This window comes from Hyla sarda, chromosome 7 (assembly GCF_029499605.1).
Source record: "Hyla sarda isolate aHylSar1 chromosome 7, aHylSar1.hap1, whole genome shotgun sequence".
Taxonomy (NCBI): domain Eukaryota; kingdom Metazoa; phylum Chordata; class Amphibia; order Anura; family Hylidae; genus Hyla; species Hyla sarda.
Genome location: NC_079195.1, coordinates 112,807,221 through 112,830,395, shown reverse-complemented (window position 1 = coordinate 112,830,395; position 23,175 = coordinate 112,807,221). Strand labels below are relative to the sequence as shown.

The window sequence follows — 23,175 nt, the reverse complement described above, 5'->3', positions numbered from 1 at the left end:
AGCAAAAAATCCCCCACAAAGCATACTATTTTGCAAACTACACCCCTTAAGGAACGTAACAAGGGGTACAGTGAGCCTTAACACCCTACAGGTGTTTGACAGCTTTTTGTTAAAGTTGGATGTGTAAATGAATTTTTTATTTTTTTTTAACTAAAATTCTGGTTTTCCCCATGTGTGGATGTCAAGTGCTCTGCTGGCGCACTACAATGCTCACAAGAGAAGGTGCTCACAAGAGAAGGAGTCACATTTGCAAATTTTGCAGAAATGGGGGGGGAGGGGGGCATGTCGCATGTCGCTATGGTGCCAGAACAGCAATAAAAACCCACATGGCATACTATTTTGGAAACTAAACCCCTCAAGGAACATAACAAAGGGTCCAGTGAGCCTTAACACCCCACAAGTGTTTGACGACTTTGGATGTGTAAATATTTTTTTTTTTTTTTTTCTAAACTAAAATTTTTTCTTGCCTGAAAGTCAGACCCAGATGTTTTGGCAGAACCTTTCCTAAATAAGGATCGGATAAAAGTATCTGCCAGTGTTTCTTCAACACCTTTTTGATTTTCTTCTGGCCAGCTGAGTATGTGGTGATAAAATTGCAACTTTATACTTTCTTTCTACTTTCTATTTCTTTTTCTTTCAGGTGGAATTGTTCAGGACTTTGCTTGTCCAAACATTCCTCTTGGGTAAGTATGCATGTTTTTTCATAGGCATTATTTATTAGATCTTTTGGGTACCCTTTGGCTGAAAAACTATATTTTAGTGTGTCAGACTGTTAAGTGAAGGTTGAGTCATCCATACAATATTTTCTAACTCTTTTAAATTGACCAAAAGGGATATTGCGTTTCCACTTCTTGTAATGTCCACTAGAGAATGGAATGTAACTATTGGAGTCAACCTTCTTAAAGAAGGTTAACATACTGTATTTATTGTCCTGATGGGTAATTCTTAAGTCCAAGTACTCAATTCTGTAGAAAAAGAGGGTGTGAATGTCAGAACCCAATTGTTCTCATTGAATGCATTGACCAAGAGTATGATGCGAGTCCCAGCCCCGTCGGCAACAGAAGGTAAGGGGGCCATGCGTTCACGGCCAGCGTGTGAGGCCGGAGCGCATAGTGTAACAGTCCCCCCCCCCCCCTTTGGTCTCGCCCTCCTTTTACGAGAGAGAAAACTCATGAGAAGGTCACGGTCCAGGATATTCTCCTCAGGTTCCCAAGATCTCTCCTCAGGACCGTAACCCTCCCAATCGACCAAAAAAAATTGTTTACCTATCACAGTTTTTGCAGCAAGAATCTGTTTAACTTTGTAGATGTCAGATGAGCCGGAGGCAGGTGTTGGGACAGGATTCTTCTGAATGAAGCGGTTTACGACAAGAGGCTTGAGGAGAGAGACGTGGAAGGAATTCGGAATACGTAGCAGGTAGACAGAGTTTGTAGGAGACAGGATTGATCTTTTGTACAATCTGGAAGGGACCAAGGTAGCGGGGACCGAGCTTGTAACAGGGGATCTTGAAGCGGATGTATTTGGATGAAAGCCACACCATGTCATCAGGAGAGAAGGACGGAGGAGGTCTTCTACTTTTATCCGCTTGCGCCTTCATGCGTGAAGAAGCTAGGGACAACGACTGTCGCGTCTGTTGCCAGATGGTGGAGAAGTCATGGATCAAAAATTGTAGATGGCAGATCGTTGGTGTGAATTCACCAACGATCTGCTGTGATCGGCAACATGGGGGGGGGGGTCTAATGACCCCCCTGGGCATTTGCGATGATCGATATCAGCAGTCACCCCAGTCCGATCCCCGCCCGGTGCGCGGCAGGGGCCGAAATTCCCACGGGCGTATGGATACGCCCTGGGTCCTTAAGTACCAGGACGTCAAGGCGTATCCATACACCCTAGGTCCTTAAGTGGTTAAACCTTGCCTGAAAGTCAGACCCGGATGTTTTGGCAGAACCTTTCCTAAATAAGGATCGGATAAAAGTATCTGCCAGTGTTTCTTCAACACCTTTTTGATTTCCTTCTGGCCAGCTGAGCATGTAGTGATAAAATGGCAACTTTCTACTTTCTTTCTACTTTCTATTTCTTTCTCTTTCAGGTGGAATTGTTCAGGAATTTGCCTGTCCAAACATTCCTCTTGGGTAAGTATGCATGTTTTTTCATAGGCAAAAATTGTAACAGGATTTCTCCCCAGCTAATTATTTCTCCAGTTCTCCAATCCAGTCGCGGGGAATGGCGTTGCAGCCAAGGAAGGCCAAGAAGAATCTAAGAAGGACAGTGTGGCAGAACATAGAATTCAATCTTTTCTTTATGCGATATTCCCACTTTCATGACAAAAGATTCAGTACGGAAATTAACCTTACAGTTCAGATTTTGTCCATTAAAAGAGGAGATGAACAAGGGCTTGGCAAGTCGAGTAAGGGGAAGATGATACTTGTGGACTAAAACAGCATCAATAAAGTCACCTGCTGATCCAGAATCCAAAAATGCTGTTGCACTGAAGGAAGACTTGGCTGAAGTGAAGACTTGTACAGGAATAGTTAAGCGTGGAGAGGTAGTATTCACACCCAGGGACGCCTCTCCCACGTACCCTAGGTGCGGGCGAACTGTACAGTCCTTGAGAAAGTGCTCCGTGCTAGCACAGTACAAACACAAATTCTCATTGCGTCGTGAACTCTCCTGTTGCGTAAGACGAGAACGATCTCCTTGTATAACCTCTTCGGCAAGAAGCGCAAGAGACAGAAGAGGTGGACGTTGGCACACAGGTGTCAGGCGGGCAGATTTCCTCTCAAAGCGCAATTCCTCCTGTCTTTCGGCAAAACGCACATCAATGCGTGTGGCCAAGTGGATAAGTTCAGTCAAAGAAGATGGAGGATCTCGTGCGGCAAGGGCATCTTTAATCCTGCTTGACAGTCCCTTTTTGAATGAGGCCTCTTCATTCCAGGCAAGTTCAGAGGCTAGAATGCGGAATTGAACTGCGTAGTCACCAACGGTAGAATTCCCTTGACAGAGGTTCAGCAAAGCTGTCTCAGCTGAAGAGGCACGTGTGGGTTCCTCAAAGACACTGCAAAATTCTGCCAAGAATGCCGACAAATTGGAGGATACTGGATCACCATGGTCCCAAAGGGGTGTAGCCCAAGCCAGGGCTTTTCCGGAAAGTAGACTAATGACAAAGGCCACCTTACTACTTTCCGTCGGAAACAGTTCAGACATGAGACATGAGCTCCAAATGCATGGAGCACTGTGTAACAAAGCCTCTGCACGACTTGGAATCCCCATCATACTTGGAAGGCAAAGGCAGGTGCAGCTGGGAGCCAGGAGACACTGCAGGAGCTGGAGGAGGGAGTGGGCCAGATTTTGGTACCTGCTGCTGTTGCAAGGCCAAAAGCTGTTGCATCATGGCTGCAAGTTGAGAAAATTGCTGCGCCTGTTGGGCCAACTGCTGCGACTGACGTATCACAACGGAGGAAAGATCCACAACTTCAGGCAGGAGTACCTCAGCGGGATACATGGCCGGATATTACTGTAACACTCACGTTTCTGAAGACAGGAACTTCGGTGAATGTGGATCTGCTGCACCTGTGTGGCAGATGACTCAGACCGTACCAGGGAGCGGAGTCTAAGGTGCCGCTGGTCTTCACCAGAGCCTGCCGCAAAGCAGGATGGGCTTGCAGCTGCAGGCGCAACACCCAGGTCACTACACCTGGCACGGCTCGACCACACAGGTGGCTGAGGAGATGCGAGGCACAGGAGGGATGAGACAACTCATAGTCAGGATAGCAGTAGGTCAGGGCAGGCGGCACAGTAGCGTAGTCGGGACGTAGCAGGAGTTCAGTAGGCAGGCAGCAAAGGAGCAAGGTCAGGTCACAAGAGCAGGAGATCTGGTACAGGGCAAGGCAATATAAAGGAACGCTTTCACTAGGGCACAAGGCCACAAAGAGACGGCAGAGAACTGAGGAGGGTGGAGGAATTTAAAAACAAGCCAGGGGTGATTACACTAATGAGCGTACTTGCCCTTTAAATCTTAAAGCTCCGGCACGCGCAACCCATAAGGGACGGGGACACGCGAGCCGGAGCAGAGAGGTGGAGGCAGAGGCAGGAGAAACACCCGGAGAATGACGGACTGGGGCTTGCATGCGGGAGCGTCCCGCAATGCGAGTCCCAGCCCCATCGGCAGCAGAAGGTAAGGGGGCCATGCGTTCACGGCCAGCATGTGAGGCCGCAACGCATAGTGTAACAGCAGTGAGGGCGAACCTTTTGAGCCCAAGTGCCCAAACCGTAATGCACACCAACTTTTTTTCCCCTCAAAGTGCCAGCACAGCAATTAACTCAGAATACTGAGGTTTAACCCCTTCATGACCCAGCCCATTTTCACCTTCATGACCTGGGCATTTTTTGAAAATCTGACCACTGTCACTTTAAACATTAATAACTTTGGAATGCTTTTACTTATCATTCTGATTCCGAGATTGTTTTTTTGTGACATATTCTACTTTATGTTATCGGTAAAATTTCACTGATATTTGTATCCTTTCTTGGTAAAAAATCTAAAAATTTCATGAAAATTTTGAAAATTTTGCATTTTTCTAACTTTGAAAGTCTCTGCTTGAAAGGAAAATGGATATTCCAAATAAATTACATATTGATTCACATATACAATATGTCTACTTTGTGTTTGCATTAAAAAATTGACAAGTTTTTACTTTTGGAAGACACCAGAGGGCTTCAAAGATCCGCAGCAATTTTCCAATTTTTCTCAAGATTTTCAAAATCGTAATTTTTCAGGGCTCAGTTCAGGTTGGAAGTGGATTTTAAGGATCTTCATATTAGAAATACCCCATAAATGACCCTATTATAAAAACTGCACCCCCCAAAGTATTCAAAATGACATTCAGTAAGTGTTTTAACCCTTTAGGTGTTTCACAGGAATAGCAGCAAAGTGAAGGAGAAAATTCTAAATCTTCATTTTTTACACTCGCATTTTCTTGTAGACCCAATTTTTGAATTTTTACAAGGGGTAAAAGGAGAGAAATCACCCTAAAATTGGTAACCCAATTTCTCTTGAGTAAGGAAATACCTCATATGCGTATGTAAAGTGTTCGGCGGGCGCAGTAGAGGGCTCAGAAGGGAAGGAGCGACAATGGGATTTTGGAGAGTGAGTTTTTCTGAAAGGGTTTTTGGGGGGCATGTCCCATTTAGGAAGCCCCTATGGTGCCAGAACAGTGGACCCCCCCCCACATGTGACCCCATTTTGGAAACTATACCCCTCATGGAATTTAATAAGGGGTGCAGTGAGCATTTACACCCCACTGGCGTTTGACAGATATTTGAAACAGTGGACTGTGCAAATCAAAAATTTTATTTTTCATTTTCACAGACCACTGTTCCAAAAATCTGTCATACACCAGTGGGGTGTAAATGATCACTGCACCCCTTATTACATTCCGTGAGGGGTGTAGTTTCCAAAATGGGGTCACATGTGGATATTTATTGTTTTGCGTTTGTCAGAACTGCTGTAACAATCAGCCACCCCTGTGCAAATCGCCTCAAATGTACATGGTGCACTCTCCCTTCTGGGCCTTGTTGTGCGCCCCCAGAGCACTTTGCGTCCACATATGGGGTATCTCCGTACTCAGGAGAAATTGCGTTACAAATTTAGAGGGTCTTTTTTCCCTTTTACCTCTTGTGAAAATGAAAAGTATAGGGCAACACCAGCATGTCAGTGTAAAAAATTTATTTTTTTACACTAACATGCTGGTGTAGACCCCAACTTCACCTTTTCATAAGGGGTTAAAGAAGAAAAAGCCCCCCAAAATTTGTAAGGCAATTTCTACCGAGTACAGCGATACCCCATATGTGTCCCAAAACTGTTGCCCTGAAATACGACAGGGCTCCAAAGTGAGAGAGCGCCATGCGCATTTGAGGCCTGAATTAGGGATTTGTATAGGGGTGGACATAGGGGTATTCTACGCCAGTGATTCCCAAACAGGGTGCCTCCAGCTGTTGTAAAACTCCCAGCATGCCTGGACAGTCAATGGCTGTCCGGCAATACTGGGAGTTATTATTTTGCAACAGCTGGAGGCTCCGTTTTGGAAACAGTAGCGTACCAGACGTTTTTCATTTTTTGGGGGGAGGGGGGCTGTGTAGGGGTATGTGTATATGTAGTGTTTTTTACTTTTTATTTTAGGTTAGTGTCAGTGTAGTGTAGTGATTTTAGGGTACAGTCACATGGGCAGAGGTTCACAGCAAGTTTGCCGCTGGAAGTTTGAGCTGCAGCGCAAAATTTGCGCCATCTCAAACTTGCAGCACTCACTGTAAACCTCCGCCCATGTGAGTGTACCCTGTACATTCACATTGGGGGGAGGGGGCAAACATCCAGCTGTTGCAAACTCCGAGCATGCCCTTTGGCTGCCCGTGCATGCTGGGAGTTGTAGTTTTGCAACAGCTGGAGGAACACTGGTTTGGAAACACTAAGTTAAGTAATAAACTTTCAAGTGTTTTGCAACCAAACGTAGTGTTTCCAAACCAGTGTGCCTCCAGCTGTTGCAAAACAACAACTCCCAGCATGCATGGTCTGTCAGTGCATGCTGGGAGTTATAGTTTTGCAACAATTGCAACAGCTGGAGGCACTGAGGTAGGAAACGGACAATGTTTCCCAACTAGTGTGCCTCCAGTTGTTGCAAAACTACAACTCCCAGCATGCCCAGACTGCCAAGGCATGCTGGAAGTTGTAGTTCGGCAATATCTGAAGGATCAGATGTTGCCGAACTACAACTTCCAGCATGCTTGGGCAGTCTGGGCATGCTGGGAGTTGTAGTTTTGCAACATCTGGAGGTCCACAGTTTGGAGACCACTGTATAATGGTCTCCAATCTGTGCTCTTCCAGATGTTAGAGAACTACAACTCCCAGCATGCCTGGACAGACTGAGCATGCTGAGATTTGTAGTTTTGCAACATCTGGAAGAGCACAGATTGGAGACCATTATACAGTGGTCTCCAAACTGTGGACCTCCAGATGTTGCAAAACTACAACTCCCAGCATGCCCAGAAAGCCAAAGGCTGTCTGGGCATGCTGGGAGTTGCAGTTTTGAAACTCTCAGAGGCAGCAGTGAGATCGCTTTACGGCGATCTCACTGCTGCCAATGAAGATGCCGCACTGCTGCCGGAAACTCACCTCCGGGACGCAGCGCAGCCGGGACCGCACGGAGGACGCCGGGACCGCACGGAGGACGCCGGGACCGCTCGGGACACCGCTCCGACGGGTAAGTGACGCCGGGGGACGGGTCAGGGACACTTAGCAGAGCGGTGTGTGTCCTGATCCCCGTGTTCGGAACTCACACACCGCGCTGCTAAGTATTCTGATAGCGAAACGCTGCTATCAGCTAGTCAGATTTGACCAGCTGATAGCAGCGATCGCTGTGAGGGGGGGGGGCGAAACCCCCCGTGGTCGCATGGTAAGATGGCTGGCTATCAGTGATAGCCACCATCTTTCCGGGCACTGCGGGATGCCGCGAGTAGCGGCAGTAATGTCCATGACGTACCTGTATGTCATGGGTCGGGAACACCTTGCCACCCATGACGTACAGGTATGTCATAGGTCGGGAAGGGGTTAAGTTTAGAAAAAACAACTCATACAGTTGCCATAACTGATTTACATCTTTTCTTTTAAAAGAAGAACACAACAACAGAGTTCAATGATCCAAACATGTTTTTTTTTTTATTGATAGTTTATAGTTCCCCCACATTAGGTTGTAGTTCCCCGACATTAGATTGGCAGCACAGTTCCCCCACATTAGGCTGGCAGTATAAGTCCCCCCACATTAGGCTGGCAGTATAAATCCCCCCACATTAGGTTGTAGTTCCCCCCACATTAGGCGCAGTATAGTTCCCCCACATTACCGTATTTTTCGCCATATAAGACTCTCCGGCATATAAGACGCACCCAATTTTAACCTCTTAAGGACGCAGCCCTTTTTCACCTTAAGGACTGAGCCCTTTTTCGCAATTCTGACCACCGTCGCTTTACGCATTAATAACTCTAAAACGCTTTTACCGAATATTCTGATACGGAGATTGTTTTTTCGTCGTTACGTCCATCCTTTTTTGGTGAAAAATCCCCGAATTTCATGAAATTTTTGAAAATGTTCCCTTTTTCTAACTTTGAAGCTCTCTGATTGTAAGGAAAATGGATATTCCAAATAAATTTTATTTTTATTCACAAATACAATATGTCCACTTTATGTTGGCATCATAAAATTGACATATTTCAGCTTTTTGAAAAAGTAAGAGGGCTTCAAAGTAGAGCAGCAATTTTCAAAAATGTCATGAAAATTGCAAAATCTGAAGGGACAAGATGTTACAGAACACACCATCTTCTTCTCAGGTACCGGCCACCATCTTCTCCCCCGTTCTGCCCGGCATCCAGGGATAGGCAGGACGGGGGGTTGCCATGGCAACCCACTGTCCTGCGCTGCCATTGGTCAGAATCAGTTATGACCAATGGCAGGGGACAGGAGGAGATCGCAGCACTGAGACCTCGCTCCTATCCCTCAGGATGATCGGGGCTGTCACTGACCGCTCCGATCATCCCTATTTTTCGGGTGATCGGGTCATCAGAGACCCGATCAGCCCGGAATAGCAGAAAATCGCATGTCTGAATTGACATGCGATTTTCTGCGATCGCAGACATGGGGGGGTCTTAGGACCCCCATCGGCGATGTGCCGGGATGCTTGCTGAATGATTTCAGCAGGCATCCCGGTCCGGTCCCCAACCGGCTAGCGGCGGGGACCAGAATTCCCACGGGCGTATGCATATGCCCCACGTCCTTAAGGACTCGGGATGCAGGGCGTATGCATACGCCCGGCTTCCTGAAGAGGTTAAAGGAGGAAAATCTAGAAAAAAAAAGATTCTGAACCAAATACAATGTAAAGTATAGGACAGTGATCTTCAACCTGCGGACCTCCAGATGTTGCAAAACTACAACTCCCAGCATGCCCGGACAGCCGTTGGCTGTCCGGGCATGCCAGGAGTTGTAGTTTTGCAACATCTGGAGGTCCGCAGGTTGAAGACCACTGGTATAGGAGGTAATACTCACGTGTCCCCGCCGCAACGGACCCGTCACGGCTCATCGCTGTCGCCATGTCCCCGGGGTGTCCCCGTCGCTCCGGAACATCTCTGCTGCCCGGTATCCTCGCTCTCCTTCGCCGCCATCACGTCACTACGCACGCCGTTCCTATTGGATGACGGGAAGGCGTGCGCGACGACGTGATGACGACGAAGGAGAGCACCAGCCATGCAGGGGATCCCAGCACGGAGCAGTCATTCGCCGATCGGACACCGAGGAGGCAGGTAAGGTCCCTCCCGGTGTCCTGTAAGCTGTTCGGGACGCCGCGATTTCACCGCGGCGGTCCCGAACAGCCCGACTGAGCAGCCGGGTTAGTGTCACCTTCGCTTCAGACGCGGCGGTCAGCTTTGATCGCCGCGTCTGAAGGGTTAATACAGGTTAACACCGCGATCGGTGATGTCCTGTATTAGCCGCGGGTCCACTGCGATAGGACAGGGTTTTATTGTTTATTGGCCGTATAAGACACACCAACTCTCGCCCCCCCCTCCCCAGTTTTGGGTAAGAAAAAGTGCGTCTTATACGGCAAAAAATACGGTAGGTTGGCAGTACATTTCCCCACATTAGGGGCAGTATAGCTCCCCACATTAGGTGCAGTATAGTTCCCCTACATTAGGTTGGCAGTATAGTTCCCCCACATTAGGTGCAGTATAGTTCCCCCACATTAGGTGCAGTATAGTTCCCCACATTAGGTGAAGTATAGATCCCCACATTAGGTGCAGTATAGTTCCCCCATTAGGTGCAGTACAATTCCTCCACATTTGGTTGTAGTTGCCCCCACATTAGGTGCAGTGTAGTTCTCCCACATTATGTTGGCAGTATAGTTTCCCCACATTAGGTTGGCAGTATAGCTCCCACATTAGGTGTAGTATAGCTCCCCACATTAGGCGCAGTATAGCTCCCCACATTAGGTGTAGTATAGTTCCCCCACATTAGGCTGGCAGTATAGTCCCCCACATTAGGTGTAGTATAGTTCCCCCACATTAGGCTGGCAGTATAGTCCCCCACATTAGGTGCAGTATAGTTCACCACATTAGGTGCTGTATAGCTCCCCACATTAGGTTGGCAGTATAGTTCCCCCACATTAGGTGCAGTATAGCTACCCACATTAGGTGCAGTATAGTTCCCCCACATTAGGTGCAGTATAGTTCCCCCACATTAGGTTGTAGGTCCCCCACATTAGGTGCAGTATAGTTTCCCCACATTAGGTTGGCAGTATAGTTCCCCCACATTAGGTGCAGTATAGTTCCCCCACATTAGGTTGTAGGTCCCCCACATTAGGTGCAGTATAGTTTCCCCACATTAGTTTGACAGTATAGTTCCCCCACATTAGGTTGGCAGTATAGCTCCCTACATTAGGTGCAATATAGCTCCCCACATTAGGTGCAGTATAGCTCCCCACATTAGGTGCAGTATAGCTCCCCACATTAGGTGCAGTATAGTTCCCCCACATAAGGTACATTATAGTTCCCCCACATTAGGTGCATTATAGTTCCCTACATTAGGTGCAGTATAGTTCCCCCACATTAAGTGCAGTATAGTTCCCCCACATTAGGTGCAGTATAGCTCCCCACATTAGGTGCAGTAAAGTTCCCCCACATTAGGTGCAGTAAAGTTCCCCCACATTAGGTGCAGTATAGTTCCCCCACATTGGGTGCAGTATAGTTCCCCCGCATTAGGTTGTTGTTCCCCCCACATTAGGTGCAGTATAGTTTCCCCACATTAGGTTGGCAGTATAGTTCCCCCACATTAGGTTGGCGGTATAGCTCCCTACATTAGGTGCAGTATAGCTCCCCACATTAGGTGCAGTATAGCTCCCCACATTAGGTGCAGTATAGTTCCCCCAAATTAGGTGCAGTATAGTTCCCCCACATTAGGTGCAGTTTAGTTCCCCCACATTAGGTGCAGTATAGTTCCCCCACATTAGGTGCAGTATAGTTCCCCCACATTAGGTGCAGTTTAGTTCCCCCACATTAGGTGCAGTATAGTTCCCCCACATTAGGTGCAGTATAGTTCCCCCACATTAGGTGCAATATATTTCCCCCACATTAGGTGCAGTATAGTTCCCCCACAGGCATACAGCCTTCAGCCATATAAAGTGTATGGCTGGAGGCTGTATTGCCTGTGTGCTGCCCCACTTCAGTGTTCCGACCATCGCTTCTCCAGGACCGGAGGAGCGGTGGTCGGAACACTGAAGATGACGTACATACAGGTAACTTACCATGCCATCCTTACCACGTCATCCTCTTCGCTGCTCCGCTGTTGCTATGGGCGCACGCAGGGACGTCAGTGCGTGCGCTACCTCCCTGCGGCCCCTGTGTTTGTAAAGTTAAAGTGGGGCAGCAGAAGGGTAACCGGGGACATCCTTGTGTCCCGAAAAGATCTTTCGGGACACAGGGATGTCCCTAATGGGCTGATGGCGAACTATGGCTGCGTGCCCACAGAGGGGGCTCGGCATGCCATAGGTTCGCCATCACTGTCCTAGAGCATAAAATCTAAATATTGCGAAATATTGCATGTTGGACTATTGATGCCAGAAATAATTGGCCTTCCTGGGGGGCAGGTTGAGTCCTTGTGGACTTAGTTTCGGCAGGTGGTAATAATTTGGCACCCCTGGATTCCTTTGATATAATATTATCGGCAAGATAAACACATAAAATACCTCCAATATTTACCAATTTATCCAATAACAATTAAAACAGGAAATATTCATAGTTGGCTTTAATTGAAATTCATATTTGCAATGGTTGATGAAAAATGTAACACAGAACTACTAGAGTGGCACTTCCTCAATTCAATCTAAATGAATCAAATATCGCAAACCATAAACCTCTATACACCACCTAATCCCCTGGATTATTGCAGAAGAGAATTCTGGGAGTTATTGACAGCCAGGTTCCTCAGGAGATTTGGACTTGTCCAGCTGATGTGTAGTAACCACAGCTATCCACAGAGAACCTCTGGGAAAGATGAACAGTGTCCAGGTTGATTTCTCCAAAATAGAAGTTGTCAAAGAGCTGCAAAGACAAAATGGTTCAGATAAATGATTTCATAGCTTTATTAAAGAAACAACACTCAGTTACTTCTATTTCTCTCATTAATTTTCATTTGATGTTCTTCAGTCAAATCTGCTTCCCATCTAACAGAGCTGTTGGAGATGCCTAGGATTCAGCATGATGACTCCCCAGAGGGCTTTTTTTTTTATGTCTGCGCTCATTCAAAATTCACTTGCATCAGGAACCAAACATATGAAACACATCAGAATATACTACAACTGCCTCTATGCCAGAGGAGTGGCAGTCATGGAGTTGGATTAGCAACGATGTCTGTTTTTTTCAGAACAGCATGTAGTTCTTTGCATGCTGAGCACTCTGGGAATACTATTCCAATGGGAAAATTTAGCTTCTTTAAATACTAATTGGCAATTTGCATGTTAATCATTGTGGTGCTTCCAGCTTTAATTCTGAAATAGATAAATCGGCATATGATACTGATTATTAAAGTTTACACGCAAAAATTAGTATGTGCTGATGTCGATATGGACCTACAAGTGCAACCTTGCTCATTTAACCTTGGAAAGACCTATGTTTCCAATCTCCAGTACAATGACATTTCTGCAACTAAATATTTGGCTTTCCATTATAGTTTTGGCATGTGGCTAATATAAAACATATGGGACCTAAGGGTGATACCGAAAGTAGGAAGGAAACATTGAGAGGGTACAAAAAGTAGTTTCTTACTAAACAAAACTGTACCTTTTTACAGTCATGCCCGTAAATGTTGGCACCCCTGAATTATTTCAAGAAAGTGAAGTATTTCTCACAGAAAAGGATTGCAGTAACATGTTTTGCTATACACATGTTTATTCCCTTTGCCTGTATTGGAACTAAACCAAAAAAGGCAGGAAAAAATAAGCAAATTGGACATGATGTCACACCAAACTCCAAAAATGGTCTGGACAAAATTATTGGCACCCTTAACTTAATATTTGGTTGCATACCCTTTGCAAAAAATAACTGAAATCAGTCACTTCCTATAACCATCAAAAAGCTTCTTACACCTCTCAGCCGGAATGTTGGACCACTCTGGTCTGGAAGGGTGTCTTTTCCCAACAGCAATTTTAAGATCTCTCCACAGGTGTTCAATGGGATTTAGATCTAAACTCATTGCTGGTCACTTCAGAACTCTCCAGCGCTTTGTTGCCATCATTTTCTGGGTGCTTTTTACGTATGTTTGGGGTCATTGTCCTGCTGGTAGACCCAAGATCTCGGACGCAAACCCAGCTTTCTGACACTTGGCTGTATAGTGCGACCCATAATTCGTTGGTAGTACTCAGATTTCACGATGCCTTGCACACATTCAAGGCACTGAGTGCCAGAGGCAGTAAAACAACCCCAAACCATAATTGAATCTCTACCATATTTCACTCTAGGTACTGTGTTCTTTTCTTTGTAGGCCTCATTCTGTTTTCGGTAAACATGATGTGCTTTACCAAAAAGCTCTATCTTGGTCTCATCTGTCCACAAGACGTTTTCTCAGAAGGATTTTGGCTTACTCAAGTTCATTTTGGCAAAACGTTGTCTTGCTTTTTTATGTCTCTGTGTCAGCAGGGGAGTCCTCTTTAGTCTCCGGCCATAGCGTTTCATTACATTTAAATGTTGACGGATAGTTAGATCTGACACTGATGCTCCCTGAGCCTGCAGGACAGCTTGAATATCTTTGGAACTTGTTTGGGGTTGCTTATCCACCATCCGGACTATCCTGTGTTGACACCTTTCATCAATTTTTCTCTTCCGTTCACGCCCAGGGAGATTAGCTACAGTGCCATGGGTTACAAACTTCTTGATAATGTTGCGCACTGTGGACAAAAGCAAATCTAGATCTCTGGAGATGGACTTGCAACCTTGATATTGTTGATATTTTTCCACAATTTTGGTTCTCAAGTCCTCAGACAGTTCTCTTCTCTTTCTGTTGTTCATGCTTAGTGTGGCACACACAGAAACACAATGCAAAGACTAAGTGAACTTCTCTCCTTTTTATCTGCTTCAGGTGTGATTTTTATATTGCCCACACCTGTTACTTGCCCCAGGTGAGTTTAAAGGAGCATCACATACTTGAAACAATCTTATTTTTCCACAATTTTGAAAGGATGCCAATAACTTTGTCCAGCCCATTTTTGAAGTTTGGTGTGTGTTACGTTATGCGCCCTTGCCGCACACGTTGGCCGTGAGCGCATGGTCCCGTTACCTGCTGCTGCCGGCAGTGCTGGGATTCGCATCGTGGGACGCACCCGCATGCGAGCCCCAGTCTGTCACTTGACTGGTGCTTGTCCTGCCCCCGCCTCTGCCTCTCTGCTCCGGCACGCATGTCCCCATCCTCCAGGGTGCGTGCGCACCAGAGCTTTAAGATTTAAAGGGCCAGTGCACTCATTAGTGTAATTCACCTGTGGCTCATTGATAAATTCCTCCACCCTCCTCACTTCCCAGCCGGATCTTTGTTGCCTTGTGCCTGAGAGAAAAAATTCCTGAGAGTTGTCTTGCCGTGTATCTGATCCTTTGCTCTGTGACTTGACCTTGCTCCTCTGCTGCCTGCCTACTGACTTCCTGCTACACAATGACTATGCTACTGTGCCACCTGCCTTGACCTTCTGCTATCCTGACTACGAGCTGCCTTATCCCTCTTGTGCCTCGTATCTCCTCAGTCGCCTGTGTGGTCGAGCCGTGCCAGGGGTAGTGACCTGGGTGCCGCCTGCTGCAGCAAGTCCATCCTGCTTTGCTGCGGGCTCTGGTGAAAACCAGCGGCACCTTAGACTCCACTCCCTGGTACGGTCCGAGTCATCTGCCACACAGGTCCAGCGGATCCACATCCACCGGAGTTCCTGTCTTCTGAAACGTGAGTGTTACAGTGTGACATGATGTCCAATTTGCTTTTTCCCCTCCCTTTTTTGGTTTAGTTCCAATACACACAAAGGGAATGCACATGTGTATAGCAAAACATGTGTTACTGCAATCCTTTTCTGTGAGAAATACTTCATTTTCTAGAAAAATTTCAGGAGTGCCAACAATTACGGCCATGATTGTAGTAGCAAATAAGAGTCTAACTCTCTCTTCTGCATGTTCTATAGATTCTGTTGGGTAACCTCATCTGGTCTGTAACACTTTGGCTATAAGAATGATGAAACTCTGTGTTCTTCTTTATCAGCTTAGGGCTTAGTCTTGCATTTCACGAAAAAATAAATAATCCTTGTTCGGCAACCGCACACCTCCCCATGTAATATGGGAGGTATAGCAGATAGATGATGAAAGCAGAGGGCACACCAACAATCATTCATTCAGTCCTTTCCGCACGTTGGTCAAGCCTTGTAATGCAATGGCCCATGTAATAGGTCCCTAAGTCAATCCTATGTAATAAGGCCCTTAGTCAAGTCAATAATGATTAAAAAGGCACTGACGACCTACTAGACAGGCCAGGACAAGAGTGGACAGTAAAATAATAAACCACCGAGAATTTGTTTAACAGAAGTTGTCATGGATCTTCTAAAGCTTCACAACCCAACCCTAGAAATTAAAATGGGCTTTGATGATGGCTGTAGGTTCCAGTTTAGAACATATGATGGCTATAAGTGTAGGATAATATTATCTTACATTCTACCTAGAATCCTGCACCAACCATAGTTAGACTAAAAGTGAACTTCTGCAGTTGCATAAGGGTACTGCACAGAATTTTCTGTTGAGCTGTGGACGAGTTGGTCTAAAGCTATCATTAAAGCGTAACTATCTTTTTGGCCGCGCCAGGACAGAGGTGAAACTAAAATGGCTATCCCGTTGCCAAGTCAAAACATCAGGCGGTAAATTCAAAGATCTAAGTATCAGCATTAGTCTTGGATTTTAGTCTCACTCGTATCCTGCGGCCAGCCAAAATGTTAGTAATGCTTTTAACCCCTTAAGGACGCAGGGTTTTTCCGTTTTTGCATTTTCATTTTTTCCTCATCACCTTCTAAAAATCATAACGCTTAAAATTTTGCACATAAAATTCCGATGGCTTATGATGGCTTATTTTTTGCGACATTAGTAATTTTACCCAAAAATCCACGGTGAAACAGAAAAACAAATTCATTGTGCGACAAAATTGAAGAAAAAATTTCATTTTGTAACTTTTGGGGTCTTCCGTTTCTACGCAGTGCATTTTTCGGTAAAAATAACACCTTGTCTTTATTCTGTAGGTCCATACGGTTAAAATGATATAGTTTCCATTTTGTCGTACTTCTGGAAAAAATCATAACTACATGCAGGAAAATGTATACGTTTAAAAATGTCCTCTTCTGACCCCAATAACTTTTATATTTTTCCACGTACAGGGTGGTATGAGGACTCATTTTTTGCGCCGTGATCTGAAATTTTTATCGGTACCATTTTTGTTTTGATCTGACTTTTTGATCGCTTTTTATTCATTTTTTTATGATATAAAAAGTGAGCAAAAATACACTATTTTGGACTTTGGAATTTTTTTGCGCGCACGCCATTGACCGTGCGATTTAATTAACGATATATTTTTATAGTTCGGACATTTTCACACGCGGCGATACCACATATGTTTATTTTTATTTACAGTTTTTTTTTTATGGGAAAAGGGGAATGATTCAAACTTTTATAAGGGAAGGGGTTAAATGACCTTTGTTAACCCCTTCCCTTCCCTTCCCATAGGGAGCTATAGCACTGCACACACTGATCTCCTATGCTGATCCCTGCAAAGCCATAGCTTTGCACAGATCAGTCAGATATGGGCTTGATTGCTCAAGCCTGTAGCTCAGGCTTGGAGTAATCAATCGACGATCGGACGCCACGGAGTTAGGTAAGGAGACCTCCGTCTGCGTCCCAGATGATCGGAACATCGCGATTTTATCGCGATGTCCCGATCAGCCCGAATGAGCTGCGGGGAAGCGTTTACTTTCGTTTTCAGACGACTTTGATCAACTTTGATCGCTGCGTCTGAAGGGTTAACAGCGCGCGGCACAACGATCGATGCCGTGCGCTGTTAGCCCAGGCTCCCGGCTATGATTAGCAGCTGGGCCCGACCCGGTGTGATGCGGGGTAACGGCGTGACCCCGTTTTAAACACCGGGACGGGCGTAGGGCTTACAGGTACGCCCTACGTCCTTAAGGAGTTAAGGGGTACTCAGATGGAAAACTATATTTTTTTTTTAATCAATTGGTGCCAGAAACTCCAGAGTAGGAGCAAATCCCCATAGCAAACTTCTATTGCTCTGGGACATACAGCAGCTGATAAGTACTGAAAGGATTAAGATTTTTTTATAGAAGTAATTTACAAATCTGTTTAACATTCTGGAAGCAGTTGATTTGTAACAAATAAAAATATATAAATAAATAATTTGCCACTTGGGATGGGAATATTCCATTTTTGCACAATGGTCCAATGTTGTCAGTGTCTTTCCTTATCTGACACTACGTGCTACTGTCCCCATGCTGTTCTTTTTACATTGAATATAGCCTTGGATGCACTCAGATATAACTTCAGTAGGGAGGACCACCACATGCCTGGCTGCTTCTCCCATGAGAAGCCACACATCCCTCTGCAGGTAAAATGTTGGATTACACATTGCTCATTTGAAGGAGTTGGTGACCAAGAAATACATGATTGTGTTTTCATATAAAAGAAAGGCAAAATGCAATTAAACTGTATACAATTGATATTGTCATGTCCTGAAATTTTTTTTTTATTAAAAAACAAAACAAAAACAGCCTGTCTATGGGAACTTTACGGATACTGGTTATTGACCGCTGCTGTCAACCACTGGAAATGCAGCAGGATGAGACCGCTCCATATCTCAACTACTAACTGCGCACATTGCGCATACATGGACATCCGGTGGATTTCCAAATATGATCAACAATTATTAATTCAAGAATAGCACACATAAATTTTTATTAGAATAGAGGTAGTTTCAAATGTAAGAATAAGGGAATTACTGGTAATTGCAGTTTTCCAAAATGTGTCCTTCATGTAACCTAAGAACACTGTCGTATAACGAACAATTGTCTCTCACACAAACTTATTCTATATCTGATCATTCCCACTTAACAATATGGACTTGTACATAAGTATTTACTATTAATACAAATTTCTCTAACTATATTTTAGCTATAATTTACTGCTTTTATTTTATAACAAAATCTATTATTATCAATGTTGTCTTTCTACAGCTCCATTTGAAATAGCTCCTATTGCTGGCTATTGTGCCTATTTAATGCTTTAAGCATTTCAGGATATTTTTATGTTTCTTATATGTGGCAGCTTGAATACAAATGATATGTTTTGACTATTGTGTTTTCAGATCCATCCTGCTGTTGCTTTTGACAAAACGTAAAATCACGACATGAAGAAAATACAAAGCTTTTCCTGCTGTGTATGATTAAGATATGCTTTAAGCTTTGAGAGCTGTGCTTCCATATCTCATAGTTTAACCAGAAGGTAACAGAGAGAAGTGTATTGTTTTTCGCTATAAGGCAGTGGACAGCATATAGAAAATAACAGTCCCAACAAAACACACTTGAGCCCACTCAAACCACTTCCTGTTCCAAATGCCCGCTGACAGGAAAAAAAGCTCCAAGACTATTATTCCATTAAGACTATTTCTAAATCATTTATATTTCTCTTGTGTATCTCATCATATATGCAACCAGTATAAGTATGTTACCATTGTAGGAGCAACCAGACAGTAATGCACACCTTGACTTGCTTTGCAGGAAGGTTCACTCACATTTTACACCAGTTAATTTCTAGAAAATTTTGGATATAAATTATTTTCTGAATGTTACTGGGTTCCTATATGAAAAAAAAACAAAAAAAACAAAAACACATACTTACCAACCTTGCTCCCTCAGGGCTTCCAACTGTGATGTCTTCTGGCTTCCCACTCATCACTGTTATTTCTACTTTTGAGACAGCTCCCCTCAGCCTCGGGGTCACAGTGGTTTCCGACCTCAGTCAGTAATTGGCTGAGCAGGCCATTACTATTGAGATGAGTCCTTCTTTGAAGTAGGTAGAACAGTGATAACTAGGGAGCTGAAAGACATCATGGGGAGGGAGCAAGGTAGGTATGTGTTTTTTTTTTAATTTTCATATTGGGCCCATAAACATTTAAAAATAAATAAAGTATCTGGAATATCCCTTTTTATTATATATTTTTCCTGGCCCAGAGCCCCTCTGCTTACATTGTTAATCATAGGTCCTCCTATGTACTAATTTGGACAATCCATTTTTGTTAGAATCTTACCCTGCCCTGCTGTCTGAATTTTGATTCTCCTGCAGTGCCACCATAGAAGAAGTGAAAAATAATTGATGCCTATTTAGGTCGATGGTATGTGTAATGCATGTATATTAGAGAAAGATGCAATTACCACCACACTCTGGCCACATTTATTAATAGAGGGCACAATTGTGGAACTGCCATCTGTTAACACATTCTGAGAAAATGAGAAATGAAAACTTGGTAGGTAACAAGTAACAAGTTCTTAACAGGCTTTAACAGTAGAAGCAGGAGGCACTCACCACTGGGATTTCGTGAAAAATAATTTGTAGCTTTATTTCAGACGTGCAATAGCTGTAACCTCTGCACGGTGTGCTGCGTCCACACTAGTCCTCTATGCTTCTGCATGTCTGAAATAAAGCTACAAATTATTTTTCACGAAATCCCAGTGGTGAGTGCCTCCTGCTTCTACTGTTAAAGCCTATTGATGAACTGTATATCTTTAAGAATTGAGCACCCGAGACGGGATTCGTAAACTGGGTCTATTATTTGCTTTACCATCGCTGTCCGCCTATATACATTGTGGAATTGCCTTGTTGAGGCTAAGCTGTGCCGGCTTTTCCTCCTTCTGCTCATTGTGACAAGTTCTTAACAAATTGTAAAGATTCTATAGGTAAGTAAGCAATCAGCACAATGGACAATCAAGAATAAGATGAAAGGATGTAGTCAGAGCCTCAACATCCGAATAAGACCTAGGAGGGCTGGAGAGGTGTATGTTCTTGTCTTACATTTAGAAAATGTACTGATTTTAACGCAGAAAAAAAGTGTTCCTTCAATAAATAAAATGTTCTCTTTAATATAAAAGATGATGTCTCTTGTGCATTTGTAGGTTCAACACAATTTATCTCACAAAAGTAAATGCACCTAAACTGTAAGGTCATTGCCTCTGGTCACATGTGATAAATTACTGCAACAGCTAGATGTAGTGAACAGGATTCTACTTCAGGGTGTAGGGTTGTCTTAATACAGCATGTCCTATTCAGTGATTCTTTATGCCATTTTGCCCACCTAGTTTCAAAATCGGAAATAGCAACAGCAGTTCTTTTTCTATGCTCTGGATTGATCAATTACTGAAAAACAACAATTTTGGTCCTATTCCCATGTATTCTGATCCTACTGTCTGAATTATATTAGGTATCAGACTGTCTGCAACATTTTTTTAAAGGGAACATGTCAGCTATGTTATGCTGCCCTTTGGGAAGTACAACATAAGGACAGGCACTCCCTTTCCAGCAGTAAGTAAAAAAAGAGAAAAAACTATAATTACCCCTTTGCTTGCTCCCAGTTCAGTAATACTGCCACTTCGGTGTCCACGACAGAGGTGCCCTGATGAAATTCCTGTATACTAATCAAGCCAATCACTGGACTCAGCAGTAATTATTTTAGATTTTATATGTATTGGAGCAACCTGTTATTCCATGATCTGCTCCACATGGTTATTTACATAATGCAATACGGAATGCTATGCCATCTCAAAACGAACCTTTTTGAGTGTATTTTTCAGAACTGTAAATAAAGAAAGTGAGCATCCACTAAGTCTAGAGAAAAGAAAGGTTACCCATGATTAGAAATGAGCGAATCGAAGCAGACTAACCCAAATTTGTTACAAATTTCAGGATTTATTCGAATCGCAACAAATGCGAATATCGCCGCGATTCTATTGCGCAAATTGCTTCATTAAACTCCATTTTACTGCGTTCCAGGACACCTAAAATGGCGGATCCACATGTCAGTACATGGGGCAGGGGATGCTGGGAAGGCATGGCGGGAAGGGAGGTAGGCGGGATGACCCTGAATCACATGCAGGATGCAGCCTATCAGCATTCATTGACCCCTGTGATGTCACAGCCCTATATAATCAGCAGCCAATTTGCACCTGCTCATTTCATGCCATTCACTGCAGAGAGAGAGGACGGCTGCTTGTCTCTGTGTGTTACACAGACACGCTGAATTCATCATACCGCAGCGTTCCACTTCCAACTGCTAGTCACATCAGCATTGTGGACAGAGAGCAGTGCATTGCTTTTCTTGTTCTCACTGAGAAGGATTTTTATGCCAGCCATTAAAGGGGTATTCCGGGAATTTTTTTTATTTGACTATGCTACAGGGGCTGTAAAGTTAGTGTAGTTCATAATATAGTGTCTGTACCCATGTGTGACGGTTTTCTCACAATTCTTCTGTGATTTTCACCCCACTATTTATTTTTACCAGCATACAAAATGACTGTTGTCTCGGATTTTTCCCAGCTTGCAATGCGGCCGAGACCTGACTCACTAGTCAGCTGATGACAGGGAGCCTGTCTGCTTCAATGGGTGGAGGGATCAATCTGCAACTAATGCAACAGCTGGAGGCACCCTGATTGAAAACCACAGGTCTGCAGCTCATTTATGCTTCAATGGGTGGGGTAGCTGATGTGTGGGAAGGAGGAAAATAGAATTGTGGGATTTGTAGTCAAAAAAAGAAAAGTTAAACAGGAAATACAAGTTCACAAAAAGCTAGCCACAGTGTTATGGTAATCTCATGACATAGCCAACTAGCCCCAAGACAAGGGCAGATCCTTCCCAAGCATGTCCATTACTGTCTGCCAGGTACGTACTAAAATCACCTTATGGTGGATAACCCCTTTAATCTCCCAGTCACGTTATTCAGCATTTTATCAGAGAGGGGCAGATAGCTTTTCTTTGCCTCATACATATCAACAAGCTGCCTTAACTTCATGAACCATATCACAGGAGGCAGGGATGATATTTCAGCGCAATTCTGTGTATTTTTTCCACAAGAAATCATCTGCTACTTATACTAGTCTGTAGACGGTATAATAACCAACAGTTCACACCATTCTTAATACTCTTTGACAGAGTTTTTTTTTTTTTTTTTGTGGTGCTGAACTGTTGTGTCCTGCTGCTGTGCAAAAATAAGTTTTTTCAGCAGACTGAGAGATTATGACGCCCTGCTGTCTCTTAATCTGCCGCCACCTCCAGGCTGTGCCATTCAGACACTATATGGTCTCCTCATGCTTCAGCCACCTCCAGGCTGTGTCATTCAGCCACTATATGGTTTCCATATATTGACTGTGTATTGTAGGGAACATGTGGCTATCCTTGAGTTACTCTCCCAGCATTATTACCATGTTGATACTAGACCAGTAATAAAAGGAATATTGCCAAGGACTAGCAGAAACAGGGAACTGTGAATACTGACCACCGGCTGTTGGAATTGACTGACTATCCCAGGTGGTAGATTTACCATTTTGGAGTTCCTCAGTTCCAGTAGGCTTTAAGTTATTCATTCTTTGTTGTGGTTCTTTATGTCAGAATTAAGTTGTATCATGTTTTCCTGTTCCTCCGATGAGCTAATGTCACTGGGACACACAATACTCATATTGTCATCTAATGAAGGATCCTTTTCTTCAGAGAACTAATCTATCATTATATTATTTTGAATGTCAGGTGGTATTCTGACAATTTTTGTGAAGCCCTGGGGTCTCCTCTTGCTTCAGCCAACTCCAGGCTGTGCCATTCAGACACTATATGGTCTCCTCCTACTGATGCCACCTCCAGGCTCTGTAATTGTGCCGATATGTGACATGGGACTCCTTGTTAGATTAGGTCCTTTGTACCCACACGCCGGGACCGGGCCACTAAAACTAAAAGTTCCATTTCAAAATCCTCAATTTCAAAATCTTAGATTTCTATTTAAAATTCATGCATTTCAATGGTCTCCTCATGCTTCAGCC

The 23,175-nt window shown here is 44.2% G+C and overlaps 1 protein-coding gene across 5 annotated transcripts in view; it reads right to left on the bottom strand.

Annotated features, from left to right (window-relative positions):
• Window positions 1-11,737: 11,737 nt before the first annotated feature.
• ASCC1 (activating signal cointegrator 1 complex subunit 1) overlaps window positions 11,738-23,175 on the bottom strand; it is a 329,262-nt gene continuing 317,824 nt past the window's right edge. For 3 of the 5 annotated variants that reach the window (XM_056530463.1, XM_056530467.1, XM_056530466.1), the window contains exon 10: window positions 11,739-12,130. In XM_056530463.1, coding sequence (XP_056386438.1) covers window positions 12,014-12,130 — 117 coding nt within the window. In that variant the 3' untranslated portion in view covers window positions 11,739-12,013. Of the gene's footprint in view, window positions 12,131-23,175 lie in introns of all 5 variants that reach the window. The other 2 variants (XM_056530464.1, XM_056530465.1) reach the window with 2 other exon arrangements.